Below are 14,153 nucleotides of genomic sequence, written 5' to 3' on the forward strand. Positions count from 1 at the left end.
AAATCAACTAGGATAATGTCTCTGAAACTTGTGGCTGCCAGTGAAGTCACATGCGCATGAATCTCTGAATCTCACTAGCTCATTGAGGAAGTGAACAGACTTCCTATTCTCCCACGAGACACCCCTCTCCCAACCATTCCAGGGAGCCCCCAGAGCAGAGAAGTCTCACGTGTACTTACAAAAAGCTGGCTCCACCAGACATGAAAATAGGTTCCACCTTGTGGAACAAGCATCTCCGATTTATTTTTTTATTATTTTATTTATTTATTTGACAGAGGGAGAGAGAGAGAGCACAAGCAGGGGGAGCAGCAGAGGGAGAGGGAGAAGCAGACTCCCCACAGAGCAGGGTGCCCGACGTGGGACTCGATTCCAGGACACTGGGATCATGACCTGAGCCAAAGGCAGAGATGCTGAACGCCTGAGCCACCCAGGCGCCCCTCCAATGCCCTGTTTATATAAAGTCAGGGTTGCAGGATAAAGTAAGCATAGTGGGTAGAAAGAATGACTTTGTCTTCCTTTGAGTAGCACTCAGGAAGAGGATCCCCAAATGTTTTGGTTTCTCCCCTGAGTCAACTCATACACACAGCTAAGGTGGCTCTCTCTGGAGCCAAGGATTCAAGTGCAAAGACTTTATCTGAAAAATTATTCTAGAAATACCCAGTATGAACATTCCAAAAAGAAATATCCCACAAAGTCCGGGGGAAGGGACTCCCAGGAAAGTTAGTTGCTGCCATAGGCAATGGGCTCGATCCCAGTGGACATCCTCTGAGTCTGTGGGACACACCTCTGAATTTTCCCCACAGAGGAGCAAGGAGACTGGGGTCCTTATCCATCAACTCCTATCCACCTCTCAGTCTTGAGGGCAATTCCTGCCCCACACAAGAGAAAGCCCCGAGGTAGAGAGTTTTTGGGGTTCTGAGACTCTGCCAACATCTGGAATGGTAAGATCCAAAGGGACACAATGGCAGGCCCACTATCCATCCCCTAACTCGCCTGAAATACCATAAGAGCAGAGAGTGGGCCATATAATTCCTCATTCTACTCCCAACTAGTCCAGAATTTGGCATGCAGTACGTGCCCAACAAGCAACCAGAGGCTAGATGAACATGCATAAAATAAACTTAAGACAATGATAAAAGAGATTGTTCCATCTCCAAAGATTTATCCGGAGGTGGGGAGAGAGAAGGGACATGTATTAGTTGTTTCTACAGAAAGCCTACTTCTGCAAACCTGATTGTCCCTAAGTTTAACAAACACACAAATACACACACACACACACACACCCCTCCAGTTTCAGAGCAGAGACCTCTTGCTTTAAGAAATCAGCACATCCCACATCCCACTGCCACAGTAACTGGTTGAGCAGTGGTGTTGAAGAGAAACTCCCCCCACTCCCAGGTAACAACTGGCCATATCTGGAGACATTTTCCGTTGTTGCAATGGAAGAGGGGTGTTGCTGCAAGCATCTAGTGGGTGGAGGCCTGGGATGCTGTTAAACACTTTACAATGCATAGGATCAGCCCTCAGAGCGAAGAATGATCTGGCCCCAAATGTTGATACAGTCAATGTTGAGAACCCTAAGTCAGAGGACAGATATATGATCCAGTTGGGGTCAATACAAAATCAACCTCAAAACTAGAAGTTTCTGAAGGCACCTGGGTGGCTCAGTCGGTTGAGCATCTGCCTTTAGTTCAGATCATGATCTTGGGGTCCTGGGATAGAGCCCCATGTCATGTTCCCTGCTCAGAGGGGAGCCTGCTTCTCCCTCTCCCTCTGCCACTCCCGCCCCTCAGTTGTGCTCGCTCGCTCGCTCTCTCTCAAATAAATAAAATCTTTAAAAAAAAAAAAAAAAAAACCTAGAAGCTTCTCAAGTCTCTGGAAAGTGCAATATGGTCTATGCCCTTTGCCCTGATTTTGCTAACAGAGAAGGAGGGTTAGAGCTGTGTGGGGTGGGAAGAGAGATTAGGCTGGGTCCTAGTGGAGCCTGAGGGTGACACTGATGCCCAGAGAAAAATCTAGAGAGATAAAGAGAAATTCAGCCCTTGCTCACCTCATCTGAGCCACTAGATCAAATCTCCCCTGAAGCTGGTCCTCTTTAGTTAAATGAGCTGTTAAATTCCTTTCCTGTTTAAGCCAATTGAGTAGGCTTTTTTGTCACTTGCAACCAAGGGCACTCCAAATGGATAGGGTAGGCAGTCAGCGAAATGTGATTGGGGGACGGGACAAATGCTTTCCAACTGACCAAAAGGACGACACCGAGTTCCACGCAGCAGAGACAGACCCATGGGGGCGCGGAGAGGATGGGCGTGCGTTCTCCCCTCCAACCACTCCCTCCAGTAACCTCTAGCTTCATAATAATACATTTACCTTGCGGTTCTGACACCCCCTTCAGGGAGGGCTGCCAGGACAGTTCCACGAGGACCTTGGGGTGGGTGGGGGAGGGGGGCCAACCCCCCACCAAGCCAACCAGTAGGAGGAGTCCCTTAGATGATGGGAGGCAGCCCCAGGCAGAGACCACCCAAGCTGTGTGCCGTTGTTTTGGCCTTACAAAATTGATGAAGGCAAAAGGGAAAGAAACCTATCATAAAGCAGATAAGCAGAGACGCTTCTTTTGAATCCCAGGCTTGTCTTCCTCAACCAACCCAGCTGCAACGCAGTATCGATTTGCAGAGCCCCTGCTTCCGTGACGACGGTCTCAAAATGGCTCCAAATTATTTTGTACTACAAAATAAAACCAAACCCCTGAAACCAGAGAGAGAGAGGTAGAGAGAGCCGGCCCTAGCTATGACCTATGACCCATGCAAGTGTAAAAGCAAGACAACCCTGACCCCTCGTAGAGTTCCCACTCCCGGACCTGCTTACTCTCCCTTCCTGGGAGTACACTTTATCTTTTACTGTATCAAACTCTTGCTTGAGAATTTAGCTCTCAATTCTTTCTCAGCCAAACTCAAGAACCAAGAACCGAGATCAGCGGAGAGGCAGAGAAGGGACCCGGCCAATGACAAAATGACAGGATGGACGATTATCCCAATCTCCTTTCCCCGGTATAAACACCACGTTGTTTGGGGGCGGAGCTGGTTGCAAGACCCAGAAACCCATTCAAGCTGGTATATGGAAGGGAGGATCCATTCCACAGTGCAACATTATCTCCAGACCCCAAGGGAGGATGGGGGAGAGGGGAGATTCCTGCAGAACCAGCGTTGGGCACTTAAGGAAGCAATGAATAAGGACCTGTTGAAGTCACTGGGTTGCATGGCTCAAGTCACTGGAACAGACGCTCCATCTGGAACTGAGAGACGCCTCCAATGCTCTGGAGACATCTGAGCTCTCATCTCTGCTTCTGTCAGCCCCATTCTTCTGCTCTGTGTGCTCAGCTGCCCTCACCACCCCAGACTGGCCACCCATATTTCTCCATCTGCCTTTGGCCTTAGAAGTTCCGGCGACTGACCACTTTCTTATCATCTCAATAAAAACCTTCGGGGGGGCAGGGGACTCTGATGGGCTCACCTCGAGTCAGGTGACCACCTCTGAACCACAATCAGTGGAGTCAGCTGTCAAAGCGGAAGCAGGGGCGGGAGGACAAGCTAAAGGGCTTCGCTCCAAGATGGCAGCTCACACACTGGCCCTGGAGATACGGAAGATCCACCGGCACCACCAACCGCGCCCACCCAGACACAGACCAGTGACACGGAGTGTTAACTATTCCTTTATTAGGTGGTGAGGGGAGTGGGAGCTGTACAACACAAGGCCTGGGAACTTAGCTACACAGGGATTGTGGCCAGAAGCCACATTACAAAAATAGCCTAAAAATACTTCTATTCTGCCCCCCCGGGGCTGGGCCAGGGGAGTACCAGGAGGAGGGGGTGCCACGCCGGTGGTTCCTTCCCTTCCTAGAGCCCCATATTTACAGGGAGACAAAGTGAAACACACACATCTCCCCCGGTCGTCCTGTTCTCACCAGCCACCCCCACCCAGTTCTCCAAGGGAGTAGCCCAGGCTCTAGGGTAGGGGGGACCTGGGGCGGGCTCTGTGGGCCAGAAGGGTCCTTCCCCGGCAAAGCTATAGAACAAGTTCCATATGGAATGCAGTGAAGTGAGGGAGGCGGGATAGGAAAGAGGCTCCCAAGTCTCACCCAAGCCCTGCCCCGGAGGGTACGTCCAAGGGTGCCTACGTGGTACACACCAGGGTTGTGTACTCGGTACACAGGATCCCGGTCATGCCTGTGTACTCGGTACACAGAATCCAGCTTGGCCGAATGGGCCCACAGACTCAGCCCCACGGGGGCACTGGGGGGTTCACGGGGGCAGGGAGTGTCTCCATATATATATTTTGTAAAAAATAATAATAATAATAAGTTTGCTTAAATGAATTTGTTTCTATACAAAATGTAAAAAAAAAAAAAAAAAAAAAAAACCATAATAATAATCCACTCGTGTCAGAGTGTAAGGACAGAGACCAGAGAGGGCGGGGAGGAAGAATGCGGGAAGGGGGGTGCAGGAGGAGGTCCCAGGCTCTTCACAAGGCCCAGAGGGCGGGGGTCAGCACGCACCCCCTATAAATAAAGGAGGACTGAAAAAGCCTAGGCTGGTGACCCATCTCAGTCAGCTTCAGGGGGGTGGGGGGGCTTCAGGAGGGGAGGGGGGGAGAGAAGAGAATGGAAAGTTCTAAAAAGAAAGAGAGAGTCAGGATGGGATGTCTGTTCGGCCCCCCAAAATCCAGGAACTGAAGAGCCTTCAGGCCAACACCTGCCTCTTGGGGGTGACTTCTGGCTGGGGCCCCAGCTGGGTCTGGGCCTGAGCCAGGGGACCTGGGACAGAAAGGGGGAGCGGCTGGGCAGGCAGTGCCCCAGCGGCTGTGGCCGTAGGCCCCGTGGCAGTGGCTGGGCTGGGCGTGGAGTCCGACCAGTCCGACAGCGAGGGAGGCGAGGGGCTGGCCCAGTGCTCAGGGGACTCGGGGGATGGGGTCAGGTAAGGGTGCTCGCTCGGGACCCTCAGGAAGCGGGCCTTGGGGGGGCTGCCGTGGGTGCCAGCTGCCGGGTACTCTTCGCCGTGTCCCGCAGCCGCCAGATATGGCGGGGGCCGTTCCTGGGGGGACACGGGGGTCCCAGGATTCAGCAGCTGGGGCCCCGGCGCCAGCGGCAGCAGGAACGAGGGGCCTGGCGGGGCAGGTGGAGGCAGCCGGGCCCAGTCGAGGGGAACGGCCACGGGGTTCAGTAGACCCAAGCTGAGCACGCAGCCCCCAGGAGGCTGGCGCCCTAGACCCGCCCGGCCCGCACCACCAAGCTGAGCCAGGGACACGGCCGTGGCAGTGGCTGCTGCATAGGGCCCTTCAAGGGAGAAGCCACCAGGGGATGCAGGGGGCCCACCGAAGGGCCGCGGGGAGTCCAGCGAGTCCACGGGTGACAGTGTGACCGAGCTCTCGGCCAGGGGACCCGGGCAGGCCAGCGTCAGCTTCTTGCCCCGTCCCCGGGTGCCCTGTGGCCCCAGCCCCGCCTTCCCTGGTGGCCTCCGGCTCTTCTTGCCCCCTGACTGTGCCACCTTGAGGCCAGGAAGGAAGGCCCCTGGGGGGCAGAGGAGGGGCCCCAGGCCATGTGGGCCATGAGGGCTACGGGGCCCACTGGGCTGGTCCAGCAGGCGCACGATGTCCTGGTGCAGCCGCTCCTGGGCCACATCCCGCGGCAGCCTGTCCAGGTGGTCCGTGATCTCACGGTTGGCAAAGTGGTCCAGCAGCAGCTTGGCAGCCTCGTAGCTGCCCTCCCGGGCGGCCAGAAACAATGGAGTTTCCTCCTGAGGGGAAGTGGGGCACAGAACCCACCAGAGGTCAGCGTCACAAGAGCCAGAACTAACTCCTGGCCAAGATCTCATAGGCCCCTGGTGGACACTGAGAGCCAAGAATCCATACTCTCCAGCCCAACAGACTTGGCTAGAATCCCAGCTCTGCTAACAGAAACTGGGCAAGTGATCTTAAAGCACTTTCATCCAGGACCTACTAAGCACCACGCTTCAAAGCCAGGACTAGAGTAAGGAAAGTAAGGTACTCTCTTTAGGCACAACATTTAAGGGGTGTCAAAAACGAATCATCAAAATAAATGATATTTTAATGCATTACTTTTTAAATTAAGAGTATTGCAAAAGATACCTAATGAATAAAATATCAAAACGTCCGATAAGGACAGAATCTACCCTGTGTCCCTCCAGGCCTCACTCTTCCCATTTACAAAGTGAGGAGAGTAACTTCCCCTTGCTAGGGTTTTAAAACAACGATCATAACACTTACGTTTTACTGAGGATCTGCTAAGCATTTTACAAATGTTTGAGTTCACTGAATCCTCAGGAGACAAAAGTGTGGTGGGTCCTAGTGCTTCCCCACTTCAAGATGAGGACAGTAAAGCTCAGAGATGTTAAGCAATTTGCCCAAGTTCACACAGCTTTTTCCTCTGACCCTGGTGGAGCCTGTTAGGTCCAAATCCTACACTGAAACCTGGCTGCAGGCAAGACAGATGCCCCCACTAACTTACCCCGCCCTGCTCTTTGCCACATTTAGGGAATTGTTCCAGGGCTGACTGCCTGGTGGGTCAAGGGCTGGGGCTCACCTTGCTATCCTGCATGTCCTTGTTGGCTCCATTTTTGAGCAGGGCCAAGGTGGCCTCCACATTGTTGACTGCTGCTGCCCAGTGTAAGGCTGATTTCCCTGGCGGGGTGGGGTGCAGGAAGAGAGGTCAGGTTAGGACTGGGTTCATTTGCTAGGATCGCATGGCAGAGGGAGGGGAAGAATCCAGAATCTGGCCTTATGGGGGCGGGGGGGATCTGCCATGAGTATCTGACCATGTGTTTGGATCCATGTATGTGCAGACCTGTGGAGTGACTCTCTCTGTCCAGGGAACCTACAGGGTGTGACTGTCCATAAGCGGGGGGTACTATGTGGGGCGCTGGTTGTAGCTAGAGCTGGGCTTGTCCAGTGCCGTAGCCACCAGGCACATACTGCTCTTCAGATTTAAACTAATTACAACTAAACAACATAGGTGCTCGACAGGGAAAGGACAGTCTTCTCAACGAGCACTGTTGGAACAACTGGCTCTCCACATGCAAAAGAATAAAGTTGGGTCCCTACCTCATACCAAATACAAAAATTCACTCAAAATGAACCAGAGACCTAAATGTAAGAGCTCAAACTATAAAATATTTATAGGAAAACATAGGACTAAAACTTCATGACCTTGAATTAGGCAAAGGATTCTTAGATATGATACCAAAAAACAAGCAACAATAACAAGAGAAATAGATATATTGGACTTCACCAAAATTAAAATGTTTGTGCTTCTGCGTGAAAAGAACCCCTATAAATGGGAGAAATAGTTATAAACCATATGTCTACTAAGAGACCTAAATCTGGAACATATAAAAAACTCAAAACTCAATAATAAAAAGACAAAAACCCACTATGTTAACTATACTGGAATTAAAAGAATTTTTTAAGTGATCTTCCCTTTTTTTTTTTTTTTAAAGATTTTATCCATTTATTTGACAGAGAGAGCACAACCAGGGAGAGCAGCAGGCAGAGGGAGAGGGAGAAGCAGGCTCCCTGCAGAGCAGGGAACCCCATGCGGGACTCGATCCCAGAACCCCGGGATCATGACCCAAGCTTGAGGCAGTTGCTTAACCCAGGCACCTGGCACCTGGAATTAAATTTTTTCTTAAAGATTTTAACTGTTTATTTGATAGAGAGAAAGAGATCACAAGTTGACAGAGATGCAGGCAGAGAGAGAAGAGGAAGCAGGCTCCCCGCCGAGCAGAGAGCCCAAAGCAGGGCTCGATCCCAGGACTCTGAGATCATGACCTGAGCCGAAGGCAGAGGTTTAACCCACTGAGCACAAAAGCACCCCTGACATCTTTTAAAAAACAAAAAAGACCCCCAAGTTGACAAAAAAAAAAAAAATTAAAAATGGGCCAAGGATCACAATAGACATTTCTCCAAAGAAGATCTACAAATGGGCAATAAGCACAGGGAAACACGCTCAATATATTATCCAGCAGGGAAATAAAAATCAAAACCACAGTGAGATGCCCAGGCACACCCACTAGGAAGGCACAAATGATAGACAGTAACAACTGTTTGGGAGGACATGGAGAAACTGGAACTGGAACCCTCGTGCACCACTGGCAGGGGCATCAAACCGGGGCGGGGACTGTGGAAAACAGTCTGGCCACTCCCCACAAGGTCCAACACAGAGTGATCACATGACCACACAACCCACCCAGCAATGCCACTCCTGGATTTGTACCCAAGAGAAATGAAAACATACATCCACACCAAAACATGAACATGAATGTTCACAGTAGTGGTAGCCAAAAAGCAGAAACAACCCTAATATCCATCAACGGATAAACCGATTAACAAAATGTATATCCATACAACCGAATGTTATTTGACCATTAAAAAATTAAAAACAGGGACGCCTGGGTGGCTCAGCGGGTTAAAGCTTCTGCCTTCAGCTCGGGTCATGGTCCCAGGGTCCTGAGATGGAGCCCCACATAGGGCTCTCTGCCCAGCAGGGAGCCTGCTTCCTCCTCTCTCTCTGCCTGTCTCTCTGCCTATTTGTGATCTCTGTCTGTCAAATAAATAAATAAAATCTTTTTAAAAATTTTAAAAACAAGTTAAAAGTACTGATCCATGCTACCACACTTCATAAACCTTAAAAACATTACGCTGAGTGAAAGAAGCCAATCAAAAAAGACCACATATTATTTGATACCCCTTATAGGAAATATTCAGAGTAGGCAAATCCATAGATAGAGAAAGTACATTCATTAGTGGTTTCCCAGGGCTAGGAAGACAAGATTGGAGGGGGTCAGTAATAGTGAGAGCTTGTGTTCCAGGTGATGAAAATGTTCTAAATTGTAGTGTGATGACAGTGGCACAACCATGTGATTATATGAAAAGCCACTGGATGTTATACTTCCAATGGCTAAATTGTATGGTATGTGAATTATATCTAAATAAAGCCTTGAAAAAAAAAAAAAGGCAAGCACAACAAAGGTTAAAAAATTAAATAAGGGTGCCTGGGTGGCTCAGTCAGTTAAGCATCTGCCTTCAGCTCAGGTCATGATCCTGGGATCCTTGGATCAAGCCTGGCCTTGGATTCTCTGCTCAGCGGGGAGCCTGCCTCTCCCTCTCCCTCTGCCTCTCCCCCCACCAACTCATGCTTACTCTCTCGCTCTGTGTTTGAAATAAATAAATAAAACCTTTAAAAATTTTTAAATGAAATAAGACATTTAGCCCTTCATTCACCCTAGCCACATTTCAAGAGCTCCAAAGCTACCAAGTGTGGCTGGCGGCCACCACAATGGATGGCACAGACCAGGAATATCTCCATCATCATGGAAAGTTCTATTGGACAACGGTCCTCCAGAGCCACAGTTCTCAACTGGGGTGATGTCCCCACCCAGGGACATTTGCCAATGTCTGAAGACATTCTGGGCTATCGCAGCTAGGGAGTGGAGTGCTGCTGGCATCTAGTGTGTCAAGGCCAGGGATGCCACTTAATATTCTACTTTGCAGCAGAGTCGCGCAGCGGAAGCGTGCTGGGCCCATAATATTCTACTTTGCAAGGGCTGCCCTCCTCACAAAGAATCATTCAACCCCTAGTGTAAATGGCGCAGAGGTTGAGAACAGCAGCTCCCAAGGATGCTTATGAGCATCTGTGTGAGATCCTCCGGCCATGAGGGCAGGTTGCTGTGAATCCACTTGGGCCAGGACCTGGGCCATCAAGCCATCTCCACAGAGGTAGATACCACGTGTGGATTTGGCTAATTCACAAACATAGTATGCCAACTGTCCAGCAGAGGGCAGCAGAGTAGGTTCTTCTAACAAAACAGATGGAAATGACGTGCCTTGGGGAAGGCAGCCTTTTTCTAAGTCACTGAGGTGTCCTATGGGCTAGGGGACGCCGTGAAAAAAGAAAAAAAAAGCATGTGAGTTTAAGTCCATGTCAAAGCCCTCATATGTGAGTTTCAGTGATTGGGTCTCAAAGTAATTCACCTAATTCACATAACATACATGACAGTCGGGGCCCAAGGGACACCCTCTAAAGCCTCCACCCACTGCTACTCCCCACAGCTTACCGAGCTCATCCACGGCATTGACATCAGCATGGCTGGCAATGAGCTCTTCCACCATGCCCTCCACCGCCAGGCGGGCTGCCAGGATCAGTGCCGTGGAGCCATCTGCCATGCGGGCATCCAGGTCTGTGGAGCGGTTCCGGATGAGAATCTAGAAGAGAAGGCATGCAGAAGGGAGGGTCATGGCATTAACAGAGGGACCAGGAGCATCCCTAAGTCCCCTGAATTCCCCAATCCCCACAGCCCCTAGACTCCACAAAGTTCGGGAAGCAGCTACCTGCCAGCCACGATACATTGCCACTTCCCAAATGAGAAAAACAGAGCTGTATTTTGCAGGACGAGGGCTCAAACCCAGGTCTGATGCGTGTGCCAGCTCCAGAGTCCAAAGGGATTGGTGCATCTCACCTGGAACACACCCTGGGCATCCGCGGTGACAGCAGTGTGCAAAGGAGTGCGCCCTGAGTGGTCCTGGGCATTGGTGTCTGCCCCCGCATCCAGCAGCCGCTTGGCTGCATCAGCCCGGGCATAGCGGGCAGCCAGGTGCAGGGCCGTCTCGCCTGTGCGGTCAGTCCGTGCCCCAAGCTGGGCTCCCTGACAGATCAAGTCTGAGATGATGCTGGCTGATGTGTCTTCTGCCTCATCCTCCTCGGTGGGCATTGGCTCCAGGGCCCCCCCACAGAAGGAGGCCAGCATCAGTGGGGTGAAGCCATCTGTGGGGACCAGGAGTCTGTCACAAGGGAGGTGGGCACAGGGACCTTTCCAGGGAATACCACTGAGGACACTGCATTAGGAGGAAATGGGACACATGGGAGCACAAGAGGGAATGGCGCGTGCACACACACCTGTGTCAGGTACCCCAGAAGCCAGCCCAGAGAAGGATTCACAGGCAGCCCTTCCGTGATTTGTCACGAGAGGGGATCCAGGAAGCAGGAGGGTATCCAGGAGGGAGGGAGGAGCAAGCCTTCAGCCTCAGGCAAATTCCCAGGAGGTTAGGTCAGCCTGATCCTGAAGGGGGACTCTGGAGGCTGAGCTGTACCTCAAACTGCTCGAGGCGAAAGAGCTGTGCCTTTCCCACGCCCCCACCCACCGGGTAAGAGCCACTCCAGGGACATAAGATCCCAGGCAGCTCAGACCCTGGTCGCTTGAGGAATTTCAAAAGAGAGCCACAGGAGCAGGCCGTTTGGAACAAAAGCAAAATGAGCTGGGGGAGAACTACCCTGAAATGTGGCAAAGACGGACCCAAGAGGATCCAAATACTGTGATCTGCTACATTCCGCGTGAGCATTTGCCCTGGTTAGGGGAGCCACGCGCACCCCATTCCCCACCCTCCAGCCTTGGATAGCGCTAAACCCAGTCCCTGGCTCAAAGAGAGCCTTTAGCCCCGCCCCCTGAATTCATCTGCATATTCCAACTCCCGGAGCATACTGATTAGCTGAGGGCTGAGCACGTGACTCTAGCCCATCCAATCAGAAGTCATTCTGGAACTTCTGCCGTTGCCGCTGGTAATACAGGTTTTATAAGGCTGGTGAGACTTGTGTCTACCGCGCAACCAAGGGACCGCCTCCGCAGGCTGGAGCGGGGCGGCCGTGCGTCCTGGACCCAAAAATCCATGACGCTTCTGGTTACAAAAGCCAGTAAATCCCTTGTTTTACTCCACCTAGTTTGAGCTGGGCTATTATCACTCACAACCAAGAGTCCTGATTAAACACAACCCCACAGACGCACGCTGGACACAGCCAACTCTCCCCCAGAACGCAGACCTAGATGCAACTTTTCACAGCAGGACAGGGAAGGGGCATCCTTGGCGGGGAGGCCCCGTCACTGACCTGGGCCTCGCACATTGACATCCATGCCATCGGCATCCACATCGCCCTGCGGGGGTGTCAACGCCATGGCCGGCGCCACACGGATGTCGGCAGCAACCAGGTGGTGTTGGGTCCACTGGCGGCAATCCACAGCATCCTCGGCCCCCACACCGGGCTCCTCTACCTGGAGGCACAAGGACCAAGGCTCTCACAAGGAGTTGAGAAAGATACAGTTAGAGGGACAGTCTGAGCACCCTCACAGGTTCCTCTCATGGAAATGCACTCACAGTCCCAAGATACCATGAATATCCTCCTTCTCTTATACCTACGGAAACAGGAAATTGACATGCTGGAGTTCAGAACTCCTCAAAGGAAGAACAGGGATTTTTTTTTTTTTAAGATTTTATTTATTTACTTGAGAGAGAGAGCAGGAGAGGGAAGAGAGTCAGAGGGAGAAGCAGACTCCCTGCTGAGCAGGGAGCCCAGTGTAGAACTGGATTCCAGAACTCCAGGATCATGACGCCAGCCCAAGGCAGTTGCTTAACCAACTGGGCCACCTAGACACCCCAGAAGAAGAGGGATTTTACTCTGGGTTGGAAGTGGGGAGGGCCAGAAACCCAAGATGGGTGATCAAGGAAGAGACAGAGAGCATAGCACCTGTCAGAACACACCTCTCTATACACGAGACATAACATACCAAAAATGAAATTAGGGGAACAATATCATGACAACAGTATCAAGAAGAACATAATATTTAAAAGTAAATTTAACAGAAGAAATGCAAAACTTGCATTCTGGAAGCTATAAATCACCGGTAAAAGAAATGCAGGGGCAGGGCTGGGTGGTCCTTCACGGATCAATTTTAATCTGAGAAAAGGGTGATTGGGTGGGAGAGAAAGAGAAAATCAAGAGAGATGCTCTGGGTACCAAATGGGACTCCTACTCAGTACCATGAACTTGAACATAAGGTATCAGGACAGAACAGTCATACACAAATGCACCAATTTCCCTTCACAAGCATAGCACCTGGGCCCCTGGCAGGAGCTTGATAAATTTCAGACTCAGGGTCCAAAAGGCATAGTGATGTTATGGAAACAGGACGGAGTATTCTTAACTAGCCTGCCAGGATATTTAAGAGTCTTCAGGAACCAAACACAGCCTGATCAAGTCAGACCTGCGCTTAAGGACCCAGGTAGAGAGTTGAATTTCATGGAAGGGGAAAGCCAGATGATGGACAGTTGTCTCATCCTCCCTGACCCTTTCTGGTTAGCTGTCCCTCAGCTGGCAAATCACACTAGAGCTCTGAGCATCTCATTAGCAAAGTCAGGATAATGCGCTGTCATTCTGCAATGCAAAAATGCCATCAAAAACATATTGTAGGGGCACCTGGGTGGCTCAGTGGGTTAAAGTCTCTGCCTTTGGCTCTGGTCATGATCTCAGGATCCTGGGATCGAGCCCCACATCAGGCTCTTTGCTCGGCGGGGAGCCTGCTTCCCTCTTCTCTCTGCCTGCCTCTCTGCCTACTTGTGATCTCTCTGTCCAATAAATAAATAAAATCTTAAAAAAAAAATATTGTGGGGGCGCCTGGGTGGCTCAGTGGGTTAAAGCCTCTGCCTTCGGCTCCGATCATGATCCCAGAGTCCTGGGATGGACCCCGCATTGGGCTCTCTGCTCAGCAGGGAGTCTGCTTCCCCCCACACACACCTGCTTCTTTGCCTACTGTGATCTGTCTGTCCAATAAATAAATAAAATCTTTAAAAAATCTTTTAAAAATCTTTTAAAAAAATCTTTATAAAAACATATTTTGCTTAAAAAAATATATTGCACTATCTACTTAATATCCACTTTGGGATAAGAATGAAAAAGAAAAGCCTGAGGTGAACAGATTTCTTCAGGTGCCAATTGTAATATATGTCTCTTTTCATGAACATTAAAATCTAGGTTAAGGGTGCCCGTGTGGCTCAGTCACTTAAGCAACAGACTCTTGGTTTTGGCTCAGGTCACAGTCTCAGGGTGGAGAAACTGAACCCCAGGACGGGCTCCACGCTCAGCCCGGTCTGCCTGAGATTCTCTCCTCCTTGTCCTCTGCCCCTCCCCCACTTGTGTGTGCACTCTCGCTCTCTCGCGCTCTCTCTCTCATAAATAAAGGGGAGAGGCAGGCTGAGAACTGCCTCTAGGCAGGGAGAGGCAGCTGAGAACTGAGGTGTATATTAATAGCTGCTTTATAGGA

General features: G+C 50.9%; 1 protein-coding gene across 3 annotated transcripts in view; it reads right to left on the reverse strand.

Annotated features, from left to right (window-relative positions):
* Positions 1-3,690: 3,690 nt before the first annotated feature.
* Positions 3,691-14,153, reverse strand: part of NOTCH3 (notch receptor 3) — a 33,756-nt gene continuing 23,293 nt past the window's right edge. For 2 of the 3 annotated variants that reach the window (XM_059160285.1, XM_059160284.1), the window contains exons 29-33: positions 11,945-12,107; positions 10,524-10,828; positions 10,122-10,269; positions 6,593-6,690; positions 3,691-5,786 (exon numbers count right to left, since the gene is read on the reverse strand). In XM_059160285.1, the coding sequence (XP_059016268.1) occupies positions 4,734-5,786; positions 6,593-6,690; positions 10,122-10,269; positions 10,524-10,828; positions 11,945-12,107 (1,767 nt within the window). In that variant the 3' untranslated portion in view covers positions 3,691-4,733. Of the gene's footprint in view, positions 5,787-6,592; positions 6,691-10,121; positions 10,270-10,523; positions 10,900-11,944; positions 12,108-14,153 lie in introns of those variants that run through there. The other variant, XM_059160286.1, reaches the window with a different exon arrangement.

Source organism: Mustela lutreola, chromosome 2 (genome assembly GCF_030435805.1).
Source record: "Mustela lutreola isolate mMusLut2 chromosome 2, mMusLut2.pri, whole genome shotgun sequence".
Taxonomy (NCBI): Eukaryota; Metazoa; Chordata; class Mammalia; order Carnivora; family Mustelidae; genus Mustela; species Mustela lutreola.